This window comes from Lagenorhynchus albirostris, chromosome 1, assembly GCF_949774975.1.
Source record: "Lagenorhynchus albirostris chromosome 1, mLagAlb1.1, whole genome shotgun sequence".
NCBI lineage: Eukaryota > Metazoa > Chordata > Mammalia > Artiodactyla > Delphinidae > Lagenorhynchus > Lagenorhynchus albirostris.
In genome coordinates, this window is record NC_083095.1 from 41,304,448 (window position 1) to 41,319,120 (window position 14,673).

General features: G+C 35.2%; 1 protein-coding gene, 1 long non-coding RNA gene and 1 pseudogene across 2 annotated transcripts in view; 2 read left to right on the forward strand and 1 right to left on the reverse strand.

The window, feature by feature from the left end:
- The window catches only part of LOC132529898 (uncharacterized), a 138,770-nt gene that overhangs the window by 30,620 nt on the left and 93,477 nt on the right, over positions 1–14,673 (forward strand). The window lies entirely within an intron of this gene.
- The window catches only part of LRRC9 (leucine rich repeat containing 9), a 99,650-nt gene continuing 85,436 nt past the window's right edge, over positions 460–14,673 (reverse strand). The window contains exons 27-32 of the mRNA XM_060166976.1: positions 14,323–14,540; positions 12,369–12,437; positions 7,456–7,596; positions 3,238–3,382; positions 1,256–1,424; positions 460–499 (exon numbers count right to left, since the gene is read on the reverse strand). Of these exons, the coding sequence (XP_060022959.1) occupies positions 460–499; positions 1,256–1,424; positions 3,238–3,382; positions 7,456–7,596; positions 12,369–12,437; positions 14,323–14,540 (782 nt within the window). The remainder of the gene's footprint in view (positions 500–1,255; positions 1,425–3,237; positions 3,383–7,455; positions 7,597–12,368; positions 12,438–14,322; positions 14,541–14,673) is intronic.
- LOC132504898 (U2 spliceosomal RNA) lies at positions 9,615–9,712 on the forward strand (annotated as a pseudogene).

Sequence of the window (14,673 nt, forward strand, 5' to 3'; positions counted from 1 at the left end):
TGCTTTAGCTTTAGGTAAGCCTAAATGAACAGATATTCTACAAATGAAAGTATGCTTATTTCCTAAAATTACCTTTTCTTAGTATCTTTATATGAGAAGCCAAAATGAGATTTTACAACTAAATGCTTCCAATACCCCAGGACTAAACATTTGATTCTTTGAACTTTGTTTTATGCCACTTGTATCTTTTCAATTGTTGTATGATATATTTCATGATTTTTCTAACATAGAAAATCAAATGAATAATTAAGATAACCATAAAGAAAGTTTAAGAAAGATGATATTAAATAAAATTCACCAAGAGTGATAGAGAGTATCTTCATATGGAACAGAAGTGCTTCAGTAACATAAGTAACGTGATTGTCTTATATTTTTTATCACCAACACTGGCTGCTAGTTTTTGCACAACTACTAAACAGAAATAGGTTTCTTGGTATATATTCATTTCTCTTTAGGCAGTTACATTCGATTTGATCTTGGAAAGTGTCTGCCAGGAATTCTGTCAGAAACAAAATATTTATGAGTCAAGTAATGGTGACAATTTCTTAATGGATCAGCTCACTTAAGGTAATTCTGCAGTAAATAATTTTTGTATTTTATATGTGTACAATTTCAAAAAGACAACACAAGAAAGAATAATATCCTATTTTTGGCTATCTATAAATCAGGTCATCATGAGGATAAACCATTGATACCAAAATATGGTATCAGTATATTACACTCACTAAATATATTCTCAGTGGGACACGACTGATTATAGCAGGGAAGTTAGTACAGCAAGAACCAGGCTTAAGCTAGATTTGCTGCTAGGTCACTCTAATAGACGCTGCAGAGATTGGCTACAAAGAAGCTAGAGGACAGGTATTAACTGGAAATCTGGGTGGACAGGTGTTGAGCAGCAGAGTGAATTCTTAATGAGAAGTAGCATGTTCTTAGGCCTTCAGCTGGCCTCTAGGGCTAGGATCCAAATTGGAGGAACGGCAACTGGGAACTATAAGAAGCTTGAAAAATTTACATAATTCTCAGCCTTTGTGATTTCAGAGTTGAATTTATCTGTTGTTCAAAATGTAAGTGAACTGCTTTGCATATTCAGTGATTAGAAGTGACTTGGGAGAGAATACAATTAAAAGTAGTTCCCATAATAGTAGTTCCCAATTAATAGTTTCCTATTTCTATAGATGACAAGCAAATTGGGGAAGTTTTTTTTTTTTTTTTTAATGATGACAAGTGATATTAAAACACAGAAAAGCTTTACCTTCCCTCATCTTGGTTGCTCTGGTATATTTCTGCACTTGGAGATGCCATATTCTGATGTGATAAAAGAGATGGAGAGAGATTTATCCCTCCGAGTTGCTGAAAAGCTATTTCTGCATGGATGCTCTGAGGATTACTTGTTAGAATCCCTGCATTCTTGTCTTTTTTGTCTGAAATTAGGAATTATGAAACAATGAAAAGCATTAATAAATTAATAAGGTTTGGTTGTCCTTCAGTTGACTGTGTGCTATACATATTTCATAACATGAATTAAAATTTTTAAATAAAAATAAAAATTGGACTATATTTCTAGCACTTAATGCTGCTTAAATTTTTCTGAGCTAGTGGATCAGTTTGATACCTTCTTGGTAATTTTTTTTTTTTTTAACATCTTTATTGGGGTATAATTGCTTTACAATGGTGTGTTAGTTTCTGCTTTATAACAAAGTGAATCAGTTATACATATACATATGTTCCCATATCTCTTCCCTCTTGCATCTCCCTCCCTCCCACCCTCCCGGTAATTTTTAAAAATATAAATATCCAGAGCTGTGTGCTATAATAAATGTATCAATAAAATGACCATACTTTTCAAAACAAAAATTGGGGCAACACAGTCAGAAAATAGGAAAGAAATAGGACTTTTCCAGAAAATCCTAAAAAAGTAGTTGCATAATGAATCTTAAAGATATCTGAGAAGAAACTTATGGAAATGAATCCAGGGTTGAACTAATGCCCCCCCCAAAGATATTGAAGACATTCCTGAAGATGACAGTGATGACACTGTACTATTAAGGAGGCTAATAACAATTTGGTATGTCTAGTTTTACTGATAGTTCTATCTACTGGACAAAAGCATTAAATTTCTCACTATGATTAAAATCTTGAAGCCATAAGTAGGTAGAAGTATGAAAAATAAGTTAAACAAAAAATAACATCTTAGAGTAAATTATGTTGAATTTCTTTTAACTGAGTTTCCTTTAAAAAAATTGCATATTCTTAGTAGGCTTTTAGATCATTTTATTATTATTGTGATGTTCAGTTTTATTGTCTAACAGTAGTCTGAGGCAAAGTGGGATGTTAGAAAGAATGGAAGAGGTGAGCCCTCAGGGAAAGAGTAGCTACCCCCAATTTCACCAAAATGGTAGCCAGTGAAGATCTGGAATTAGAGAAAAGGCATGATCTAAGTCTGAATGAAAATGTATATAATAGAACGAAACATTTCCATGCCTTGTCCTTTTAATATACTCCCTTCCTTTAGAGAGCTACCTCTTGAAACACTTCCCTACTAATAGCTTCATGAATATATAAAATAATATTGTGGTTTCAAGGATGAAGTTTGATCTTCTCTCTGTAAGATACCCTTTGAACCCCAAGAGTCTGTTGTTACCAATATTTTTAAACCTCTGATTTCTACTTTTAGCAGGATGTACTACAGGTTTTAGTAGTCGTTTGCTATGAAATACACAAAATGTAATAAAAGCTTTGAAAAGAAATGTCAAGAACAATTGTGCAAGTATCACAAAGTTCAAATTGCAAGCAAATGTGTAGTTACAACATATTAGTAGTTGAGTAGAACCAAAAAATACTATATAGGGCTTCCCTGGTGGCGCAGTGGTTGAGAGTCCGCCTGCCGATGCAGGGGACACGGGTTCATGCCCCGGTACGGGAAGATCCCACGTGCTGCGGAGTGGCTAGGCCCGTGAGCCATGGCGGCTGAGCCTGCGCGTCCGGAGCCTGTGCTCCGCAACGGGAGAGGCCCCAACAGTCAGAGGCCCGCGTACCACAAAAATAAAAAAATAAAAAAATACTGTAGATTCTTTGAAATCAGAATGGTCACATGAAACTTGAACAAACATTCAATTTTAGGAAATGTAAATGTAAAATATGCAATTTTAAGTAGTATTAGAAATCAAAGTGAGATTTTTGTTTCAAATGAAGTGTTTTTGCTTTTTTACATTCACTCAGAAACTGTCAAAATACCTTCAACTTCAGGAGTTAAAGTGAAGTCAGATCCCAAGTAATGGCCAAATCCACCAGGCCGAATTACATTTGTTATCTTTATGGGAGGAGCTTTCACTTGGCCAAACGATCCACCATCCACAGGAGAGTTGGTAACAGGAATAGACTACATAATAAAAGAAAAGTTAAGAATGCCTTATCTCAAAAACTCAGATCAGTAGTCTTAGCCTTACCACAAGCCCCACTTGATAATCACCTTAAAATTTTTTAGGTCAGAAATTATATGCTTCCCTAAACTCAGAGTTTGTATGAGGCAAAAACTGTGAAACAGACAGATTTTTGGGCCCTTAACCCCCCTCAGAACCTTATGTTCTGTTTTTTTCAGACTGCATTGTACTCATTACAACAGTCTAGGGTGATGGCACCTCCCCATTCCAAAGAGTCTTAACGAGGTAAGTGTAGAATTAAGAAAATTAGGCCTTTACCCCTTTGTGATATCTTTTCTTTTTTTCTGAACAGGAATTTCTAGATGGTAAGAGTTGTATCTTCCACATCTTTGTGTTCCTCACATTACCTCACCAGGTGTCTTGCAGTTAATTAGTTTTTCAAGAACAAACAAGTAAATAAAATGGGGACTAAGAAAAGCATCTTATAACAATCACTTTTAATGAGTGTGCTAACTCTCTAAACAGTGTTTACATTTTATGTTAGTTGAGAATTAAGAGGCTTTTAAAAGATTTTCAGGAATCAGCAAATGGAGGAGAGAAGTATTTTAGGCTGGAGACTCTTGGTTTCCCTAGAAATTTATGCCTGCTCTGTCTTTAGTAAGACTGACCTTGTTTATACTTTAAAAAATATGAATTCTGAATATATGTTTTAATTTATTTAGAGATACAGGCTTTTGCCATTTGTGTAAAATTACCCATTTCCCTCATATTTCAGTAAACGTAACCAAAATGCAGCTTCGTAATGAGCACTAAGGTATCAGGCCTTTTACTAAAGCTGATCCCAAATTCCCTAATTCCTTCATAGGAGTTTCTTCCCATCATTAAACTAGAATATTGTCAAATTTTCTTCTGAAACAAGAGCACCAAAATGTTCTGGTTTAAAGGACAACTTTAGATTTCATTTATTTCCTCTTTATTTGCTGTTAAAAAGAAAGAACAGCAGCAACTAAAACAAAGAAAAATACATTAGACTGAACTGATGAAACTTGAAAAGTATTCTGTTCTTGTGTCTTCTGAACAGCTAAATGAATAGCTCAATTTTTTTCTGGCCAGGAAAATAAAAATTATTATTGCATCTTAAAATAGATTTCTCTGAAATAAAGACTTCAAATACCCCCTTTATTTTACTAACCATATATAGATGAATTCTTTAAAACCCAATTTTTAAATAAAGTATTTACATATAGAGTAAATGGAAAGGTAATTAAATTCTTATGTACGGCACCGATTTGAATGGCAGGAATAGGTATCTAGAATCACTGAAGACGACATGGTAGTACAGAATTGGAAAAATCTTAGTTCACTATATGAGAAATAGAAAAGAATAGCCAACAAGCAAAACCTTTAGTGAAATAATCATCCATCATTGACTACAATTTGAGTTTATGTATTTTTTTTGCTATATGAAACTAATTAAAAAATATGTATGGAAATTGGGATCTTTAAAGTTGCTGTAAGTGATTTCTTTATATGGAATTTAGTGAGTATTTATGAAGTTATATGGAATTTTTAAAACGTAGCCAACATTACCTTAAAATAGAATTTATCAAATGTTACAATTTGTATAGGTCTCTCACTGGAGGCCTCACATTTGTGGTATGATAGACAGAATAATGCCGCCCCCCAAGATGTCCACATCCTAATCTCTAAAACCTGTGAATGCTTTACGTGGCAAAAAAGGACTTTACAGGCATAATTAAATTAAGGATTTTGAGATGGGGAGAATATCCTGGATTATCTAGGTGGGCCCAATACAATCACAAGGGTCCTTATAAGAGGGAGGCAGGGAGGGTCAGTGTGAGAGAAGATGTAATGATGGAAGCAGAGGTCAAAGTGATGCCATTGCTGGAAGAGGGCCATGAGCCAAGGAATGCAGATAGCCTCTAGAAGTTTGAAAGGCAAAGAACAAATTCTCTCCTAGAAGGTATGCAGCCCTGCCGATACTTTTGATTTTAGCTCTGTAAGACTGATTTTTTGGACTTACGACCTCCAGAATTGTAAGATAATAAATTTGTGTTGTTTCAAGACACCAAATTTGAGGTAATTTGTTACAACAGCAATAAGAGACTAAAGTTTCCTTTAGTTTTCCACTTCTGGAAGCAAGAAGTGACTTGCTCATGGAATATAAGAGAGAAAGGGAAAGGAGGCATAAATCATTGAACTAACTTTTAATTATTCTCTTTTTAAAGACTAGAGACTGTGACAATAATTAGGTAGATGACATTAGATGGTGCTGTCTCTTAGTTATACAGATTAGTAGCTAAGCTTTTTTTCACAAAGCATAGTTTTTAGAAAAACATTTGTAAATATAACCCATAAATGAACCAATTTCCTCTGCCTAATCTAGATAATCTTTTTTTTTTTTAGATAATCTTTATTAACATTGTACAGCTCTAAGTTTCACAGGTCTCTATAGCTATTTTGACCCATAATAGAATCCCCTTGGTTAATTTTAAAAAGTCAGGGAATAATAAGAATTAGATCTATAATTCTTTTTATAATTCTTAAAAAAAATTTTAAAACATAAAAGTACATGTGCCCACACATCTTTTGATGAAGGGTCAAGGCCTTTTCTTTCAGGAAGAGTCCCTTGACTGGTATTTTATCTGATTGATAAATCCACCCTTAAGGGTTTTACCTACAATTTCCAGTTTTGGTTTCGTTAAAGTAGCAAGACTTCAACAACATGTGGAGAAAATTTGAATACAAGAAACTGTCTAGATTTAAAGAAATTTTCCCACATATTAGTCTGAATTTTTATAATTTTCTTCCTTATTTTGCAGGTTTTTTTCCTCCCAACCTAATTTGATATTATTTGTGTATGTGTAATCAATTATTTGTGATTTGTGTAATTGACCTTTTTCCAGACTTTACAGAGAATCCCATTTGGCTTTCATAGAAACATAGAAATAATAATTTAAAATTTGTACTTGTGTATCTGTTTATTTAAAATAAAAGTTATAAGTTTTTGAAAAAACACAGCCGACTCAATAAATATGTGAATCAATTGCTGAAGGCAGAAGTGAGCTTAGAGAGTAGCCTACCAGTATCAAACGTTCAATGTGCTCTGGGAACTCGTTAGTTTGTTTTACAAAGGGAGTGGAGAGTGTTGGGTAAGCCAGTGAGATAAATGAAAGCATCTACAGTAGTCTTATCGCTTTCCTCTTCAACTCAACTTTTAAAAGTAATCTTTGTTCACTGACTAATGCCCTTGCTCTCTTGCTTTCACTGACAGTAGAGGTTCATTTACACTCTCACTGCCCCACCTTAGTCCAGGTTTTCATAATCTCTCTTGGATTATTCTAAAAGCCTCTTAGCTGGTTTCTCTGCCTCCAGCTCCTTCTTCCTTAAACCTTGCAAAGGCACAGCTCTAATAGTGTTACTTCTTTGTTCAAAAACCATAGCTTTTCTGTGTTAAATTTAGTCTTTTAAGATAGTTATGAAAAATCCTGGTGGTCAATGATAGAATTTCCAAATTATATGCTTTTGTGGCTTCTCTCTCTAACCTCTTCCCTGTCATGCTCAGATACCCTACTAGGGTTCATAGGCAAAAGGCCCAATTATTCTGCCAATATACAAGAAAAGAGGCACACACCTCCCTTGTTAGATGAACTACACAGTCCAGAGAGTTTGAGGTCATTATTCCTTCCTTCCCTTTCTATCTCCTAAGTGGAGAGAGTTTTATTGTTAGTCACTGTTTATAAGAGTGATACGTTACAGTTTCTTACCTTCTAGCATTATCTGACATATGGAACAAGAGGCACAGTTTAAAATAATTTGCTTTATGTCAAAGTATGTTTTTTGAATAAGGAGCTTTCCTAGCTTCTATGTGTATATGCTCTATTCACCAGATCAAGCTGCTGTTGACAGTAATCACCAAATACATACTAAAATTATCTAGAAAAACATCATACATCAGGTTTAAACATTACGTAAAAACTCATGACAGAATGTTCATCTACTAATAATTTATGTATTTTAAAAGAAAAAGTGTAAATAATAGAATTATTACCAAATTTTTCTTTGCTTGTGGTTCAGAGAAGTGAAATTCAGCTTTTGCCCTATCATCTGAATTCACAGGGATTCCATCTAACATCTGTAAGTTAGGCAGTCGAAATATAAGCACGTGGCGATGTAGCATTTTTCTACAAATCTGAATAAAGTTAAAAATAACAATTCATTCCTTAAAAAACTTTTTATTTCAAAGATTAACCTTTATAGAGAAGCATAGACAGCAGAGATCACATGTAACAGCTAATTTGTAGTATTAAATGATATAAATACGAATTCCCTTATTGAAAGATTCCTCAATTCCCTGTTATGCCAAATGAAGATGAGAAGTTTTTTTTTTTTTTAAACAAGGCTACCACTTGGAGATTTAATGTCTTTTTAGAGTATATGATATTGTTCATTAACTACAGGCAATCCCAACTCATGAATAGGATTATATTATAAAAGTTCACTTATAAGTAATTAGTTTGAAACTTGTATGATAATTTCCCATAGACACTATGCAGTTTAATTCAATACACATCTATTGAACTATATGATCCATCACTTCATAGTATTAACCTACTATAAAAATACTTGCATAAGTACATAAGAGAGTGTGTAGAAAGTGTTAACATAGTAGGCTTGAGGCTGTTATCTTTAGAAGGATCTGTTTGCAAGGAGCTCTTGACAAGAGTTTGGTACTTGGATTTTGGAAGCTCTCCCACCATTCCTTAACTGATAAGGGTAGTTCACTATGCCTGGACTGCTTATACAAACAATAGGATTCATGTTCAACCTGCTCTCCTTCTGGGAGTCTGGAATTTTGGTATGTGATTGGCACAGGGTACCTACATGACCAGCTTCCAAAAAAACCCTTGAATGCTATTAAGTCTAATGGGATTTCCTGGGCAGAAATATAACACATTTGTTGCTACATTTTTGTTGGTGTGTGAAGAGTGCACACTGTGATCCCCTCATGTGAGGGAAAGAGCATAAGGAAGCCTGCACATGGATTCCTCCAGACTCTGCCCATGTGTTTTTCCTTCATCACTTGGCTGTGTATCCTCATTACGTCACAGTAATAAATCTTAGCCATGAGTATAGCTATATGCTGAGTCCCTTGACTTTTAGCAAATCTCCGAATATAGGGATGATCTGGGGTACTGACAACACAGAAGAAGTATGCAGCACTGTTTGTGATAACAAAAGAAAGAAAGAAAGATTATCATCAGAGGGGAATAAACTATTTTTTAAAAATGTAGTAGATACATATACATTAATGGAGAGGGATCTCTAAGCCGTAAATTGAGTTAAAAAAATGAGCACATTCAAGGCCACAAAGCCAGTTTCATAAAACCAAAGAATGTATAGACTGTCTCTTCTGATTAAAATGTAATAACACTAGAAATAAATAATAACGAGATAGCTAAAAATACCTAATAGGTTTGAAATTAACACACATAATCCTCAATAATTCACAGATTAAAGAAGAAATCTTTTGTAAAGTAGATTCTAAGATTTTTTTTTTGATGTGGACCATTTTTTTTAAAAGTCTATTGAATTTGTTATAATATTGCTTCTGTTTCATGTTTTGGTTTTGTGGCTGCAAGGCATGTGGGATCCTAGCTCCCTGACCAGGGATCAAATCCACACCCGCTGCATTGGAGGGCAAAATCTTAACCACTGGACCACCAGGGAAGTCCCTGTAAAGTAGATTCTAAGAAATAGCAGGAAAAACACAACATATCAAAACTTTTAGGCTATTGCTAAAGCAGTATTTTGTAACCTAAAATTTATTCATTTAGAAGAAATATTAAAAATTAATGAGCTAGGCATTCTACTCCAGAATATTTTAAAAAAGTAAATTCCAAGAAACTAAAGGTAAAGGGTAGAAGTTAATGAACAAAAAAGAAAAATTACACTTGATAAAACCAAAATATGGTTATTTGAAGGATTAATATGATAGACAAACCTTTAGTAAGACTCATCAAGAATAAAAGAGAAAAAGCAAAAAAACACCAACAAATTTAGATATAAAAAAGGTGACAAAACACAGATATAGTAGAGATTTTTAAAATTCATGAAAGTATTATGATGGAAGTGCATTTAAAATTTAGATAAAAGGACAATTTTATTGAAAAATATAAGTTCTCAATATTGACTTTTGAATAAATAGAAATTGCTTCTTGCCTTTTTGTTAAGAACAAGTGTAGTATCTGTTCTTATCAGTTTAATAGAAAATGGCTAGATAATATATATCAATTAAAGGATTTGAATAAGTAGTTTAAAATCTAACTTCAAAAAATATTAAGTTCACATGGTTTTAGAGACAGGATCTAATTATCCTTCAAGGAACACACAAGTCTTCTTTTATATAAATTAATTCATAGACTAGAAAAAGAGGGAGAACTCCCCAATTAATTTTATGAGGCAAGAACAGCCTTGATGAACTTGAAAAGAATAGTATAATAAAGTAAAATTACAGAATAATTTTACTTATTTCCATAGATATATGCTACATGAAATTTTAGCAAATTGAATCCAATAAAGTATAAAAGATGACCAAGTAGTATTCATCCCAAGAATTTAAGGATGGTTTAGCACCAGAATCTATTAATATAATTTGCATATTAACAGATTAAAGAGAAATACTATATTTCCAATTAGTTAAAATCCAGTGTCCATTCCTGATAAAAACAAGTAGTAAACTGGAATTAGAAAGGAACTGCCTTAAAATGTTGAAGGTTATCTACCCATAACCTACAGCAAACATATTTAATAGTGACAATTTAGAAGCATTCTTTTGAGGTCAGTAACTATCAGTGTGTCTATTCAGCACTGTACTAGAAGTCCTAGTCAGCACACTGACAGAAGTAAAGGAAATAAAACCATAAGGATTGGAAAGAAAGAGTCATTATTTGTAGATACTATGATTGTCTACAGAGAAAATCCAACAAAATTTACAATCCATTAGAATTTAAAAGAGAGTTCAGCAAGCTTCCTGGATAAAGAGTAATATGCAAAAATCAGAATTTCTATACTTTAGCAACAAACAACTAGAAAAATATAAAAAGATATTGTTTAAAACAGCTATTAAAACAACAGAATAGGGCTTCCCTGGTGGCACAGTGGTTGAGAATCTGCCTGCCGATGCAGGGGACACGGGTTCGTGCCCCGGTCCAGGAAGATCCCACATGCCGCGGAGCGGCTAGGCCCATAAGCCATGGCCGCTGAGCCTGTGCGTCCAGAGCCTGTACTCCGCAATGGGAGAGGCCACAACAGTGAGAGGCCCGCGTACCGCAAAAACAAAACAAAACAAAACAAAAACAACAGAATAAATCTAACGAAAGATGATTAAAACCTTTAGGAGAAAATCACAAACCTTTATTGAAGGACATAAAATAAACACAGCGATATTTGTGTTTGTGAAAGAGAAGGCTCAATGCTATAAATATTACGGGAGACTGCTTATTGTATTTCTTTCTCTATGATGTGGCACTACTGGCTCTCTCAGTCCCTTCACTCCTTCACTCGGGGAAGGAGAGCGACTTAACTGATAAATCTGGGAAGATTTTTTTAAAAATAAATTTATTTATTTATGTTGTTGTGGGGTTTTTTTGTTTTGTTTTGTTTTGTTTTTGCGGTACGCGGGCCTCTCCCTGTGTGGCCTCTCCCGTTGCAGAGCAACAGGCCCCGGACGCGCAGGCTCAGCGGCCATGGCTCACGGGCACAGCCGCTCCACGGCATGTGGGATCTTCCCAGACCGGGGCACGAACCCGTGTCCCCTGCATCGGCAGGCGGACTCTCAACCACTGCGCCACCAGGGAAGCCCTATTTATTTTATTTATTTTTGGCTGCATTGGGTCTTTGCTGCTGCACACGGGCTTTCTCTAGTTGTGGCGAGCGGGGGCTACCCTTCGTTGCAGTGCGCGGGCTTCTCATTGCAGTGGCTTCTCTTGTTGTGGAGCACAGGCTCTAGGTGCATGGGCTTCAGTAGTTGTGGTACATGGGCTTAGTTGCTCTGCGGCATGTGGGATCTTCCTGGACCAGGGCTCGAACCCGTGTCCCCTGCATTGGCAGGTAGATTCTTAACCACTGCGCCACCAGGGAAGTCCCAATCTGGGAAGATTAAACTGGGTATGTTTAGCTCCTGTCTTTCCTCTTGAGAAGGAGCTTATTGCTGGGAGAATGCCTTCTGCTCCTCCAGGAGAAGCTCTCCTCCCATGTGGAAAGGCCTCAGTGAAGTATTTCCTGCTACTGGGTCATCATGACTTACTTTTGGCATCTGTTAGCAGGCCCATTTGGCTTTCTCACTAAGCTAAGCAAAATATTCTCAGCTCTCTATCTGCCACTGTCATATTTCTCAATTCGTTCAAATGTTAGGTGAGTAAGGATGCTACTTATTTGATCCCTTCGAAGACTCCAACGGGAAAGGTGGCAAATTTTTCCCAAAATTAATATATAAATTCAGTGCAATTCCAATTAAAATATCAACAAGATTCTCATATAACTTGAGAAGCTGTTTACTGAAACTCATAGGAAGTGTAAAGGGCCAGGGATAGCCAAGACAGTGAAGAAAAAAAAAGAGAAGGTGGAAGACAAGGAAAATTAGAGGTGCTTACTCTACTGGACATCAAGACTTAATGTAAAACTTTAGTGATTAACACAGTGTAATGTTATAGGGATTGACATATAGGCCAATGAATACAAAGTAGAACCAAGAAGTAGACCCTCTTGTATATGACAATGACAGTTTATATTGTAATCAGTTGGAAGAAGACGCTAGTCAATAAATTGTGCTTGGATAACTTTATGCATATGGAAACAGATAAAATTAAATCTTTTCTCACATTATATAAAAATAAGTTATATACAACTATAAATTATATTTAAAATAAATTAACTAATAAATTAGAAAAATAACACACTCACTGGATTGCCATAAACTGTAAGCTCTCTGAGGGAAGAGATACCATCAAGTTTTTCCAGTTCTGCCATATCCTATTAAAAAATTAAGCAGTAAGTTATTATTTGGTTAGACCCAACATCTTTAAATATATGCTGATTTGAAGTAATTATATGTAAGTGTTGGATTGCAACGAGTTCATGATTGAATCTTCTGAAGTGAGCTTGATTGACAATATTCTGTATTGTTGATTAAAGACAGATCTGTGTACTATTGATTCCAAATACATGACTGGGTAAAGATGACAAGCTAACATGGGAAACAGGCCATACAGCAGCGCTTACTAGGAAAGACCATATTTTTTTCAGAAGACTTATGATCTATTCTAAAACTCAGATTATATTTGGTTAATTCCCAAGAGGACTGACCTAGATGTGTAGAAAAGGAGGTGAATCTAGTCTAAACAATTTCAAAGGTGCATATCAAACACAACCTTAACCATGAAGGAGCATGTCATATTGAATGGACTTAATACTGATATATTTGATGGTAATGTATATAGTTGAAAAACTATTTCTCTAGTTGAATGACTTGCCTTTGCTACTGGATGGGATTATTTATTATTATCTATTTAACATTGGTGAAAGTTTACAAATACATTTTAGTTTCTGCAAAGTTATTTCTAAAATGCTATTGCTGACAAAATTTAGGCAACAAGATCAGCTTCAGGTTGTTGCTAGTTCATAGTAATAAAACAAAGTTATTGATATGCTCCTCTTCTTATTTGGGATGACTAGTGGGTTTAGCCAATTCATCTAGTAACTATAAAAATATTTAGACCTATTTTAGATCACTTGGAAGTGGAATTTGAGAAGCCACAGGAATGCCCCAGACCCTGTGTATCCTTGAAATTATTAGTAAGGCTTGATACTGGGTAAGGTCTCAGATTCAAGTAAGTCTGATTTGACATATTCTTTGTGTTACCTCAGTTGCTATCACTGGAAAGAGTTCCTATAGGATAGCAATTATCCTAATTTAGATTTCTTCTGGATAAAGCTTTGGAAGAACCATTGCCAGTTTTGGCAGGCTTTTTCTCAGATGAATGTTGTTTGACCCTTGATGTGTGAGTTGTATGTAATTTTCTCTGTATATGTATTTACTAGTTGCTGTGTAGAAAGGGGCACTGATCATGATTTCCTTGTAGCCTTGAACAGGCTTTTATATCACTCCAGAAAAGGCTTCCTGAACTCCAGCAAGAAGAGCCACTAACAAGTATTGATCATGTATCTACTATGTACCAGACGCTTTGCTATATACTAATACAAATGTGGGCAAGAAAGACATGGTCCCTGCCCTTGCAGGGCAGTATACAGTTCAGTTTGTCTTCAAGATTGTCTTAGAGGTATGGGCAAAAATATCAAAATTGGTGAAAGGAGGGCTAACTGATCATCAGCAAAACACTGAGAGAAATGTTAGGAGAAATACCTTCAACCCTCTTATCTGCATACTATCTCAGAAGAGAGTTTGGGCAGGCTCAGTTGGGGCAGTGGCCTAATGGAAACAGGCTGAATTATGAGCAGGTGAAACAAATGCAGGATGCTAGCTTAGGAAGCCTTGAGTGGGGAAAGATGGATTATTAAAGCCAAGTCGAAGTCCATTATCAGGAATTGATTCAAATGTCAGGTAGAACAAGTACGTATGTTAAGTTTAAAGCGGCAGAGGGAGTCTAGGATTGAGATGCACAAATAGCTTGGACCAAGAGAAGTCAGGAACAAAAAATATCTCTTAGAGGATCTGCAGGTAGATGCATGTGGGTTGGTTGGGTTTATAAGTCTAGCAGCAAGGTGAGCATTTCTGCATCCCAGAGTATTTACATGTCATATAAATGATAAATAACACACTAGCAAAATTTTCATTGGTGTGCTTGGAAGCTTTATATTCAAAGGAGTTAAGTCTTTTAAATCTCATAAATAATGTTACCTGGATTTTATTATATCCTAGGAAGAGTTTCTCTAGTTTTACCAAAGGTTGTAATTTGCTCAGCTCTCGTAGTCTGTTTTCCTCTAGGTGAAGTGCCAACAGAGAGCTTGGTTTGGCAAAGGCACTATCATTAAAGGCTCTGATGCGGTTATGGTCCACTACCAATTCCTGAAGGAATTCTAAGTTGTCAAGCCCTTCAACTTGACTGATTTCATTCCCTGAAAAAGATAATTCATGATATGTTAAGTGAGCCCAAACTGAATAAAAGTTATCTATCTTCATTTAAATATTTTTTATCAAATGAGTCTTTAAGAAGTGAAGTATTAAAAAGAACATATTTCCAAGGAGAAA